Consider the following 215-nt stretch of genomic DNA (forward strand, 5'->3'; position numbering starts at 1 on the left):
GGCTCCTACTTCAAGGAGTTCGGGCCGACCTTCCGCCTCCGTCTGCCGGGCCAAGGGGACATCGTGTACCTGTCGCAGCCGAAGGACATCGAGTGCCTGATGAGGGCCACGCAGGAGAACCCAATCAGGCCGTTCCTCATGTCGCTCAAGAAGGTGCGCCAGCAGACTGCCTTCTTCAGGAAAGGGCAGACGGGGATCATCACCGAGTGAGTTGG

General features: G+C 61.4%; 1 protein-coding gene across 1 annotated transcript in view; it reads left to right on the top strand.

Moving 5' to 3' along the window:
- The first annotated feature begins 6 nt into the window (after positions 1–6).
- Positions 7–215, top strand: part of LOC119589376 (probable cytochrome P450 49a1) — a 9,880-nt gene continuing 9,671 nt past the window's right edge. Inside the window, exon 1 of the mRNA XM_037937993.1 lies at positions 7–206. Coding sequence (XP_037793921.1) covers positions 100–206 — 107 coding nt within the window. The 5' untranslated portion in view covers positions 7–99. The remainder of the gene's footprint in view (positions 207–215) is intronic.

This window comes from Penaeus monodon, chromosome 25 (assembly GCF_015228065.2).
Source record: "Penaeus monodon isolate SGIC_2016 chromosome 25, NSTDA_Pmon_1, whole genome shotgun sequence".
Classification (NCBI taxonomy): domain Eukaryota; kingdom Metazoa; phylum Arthropoda; class Malacostraca; order Decapoda; family Penaeidae; genus Penaeus; species Penaeus monodon.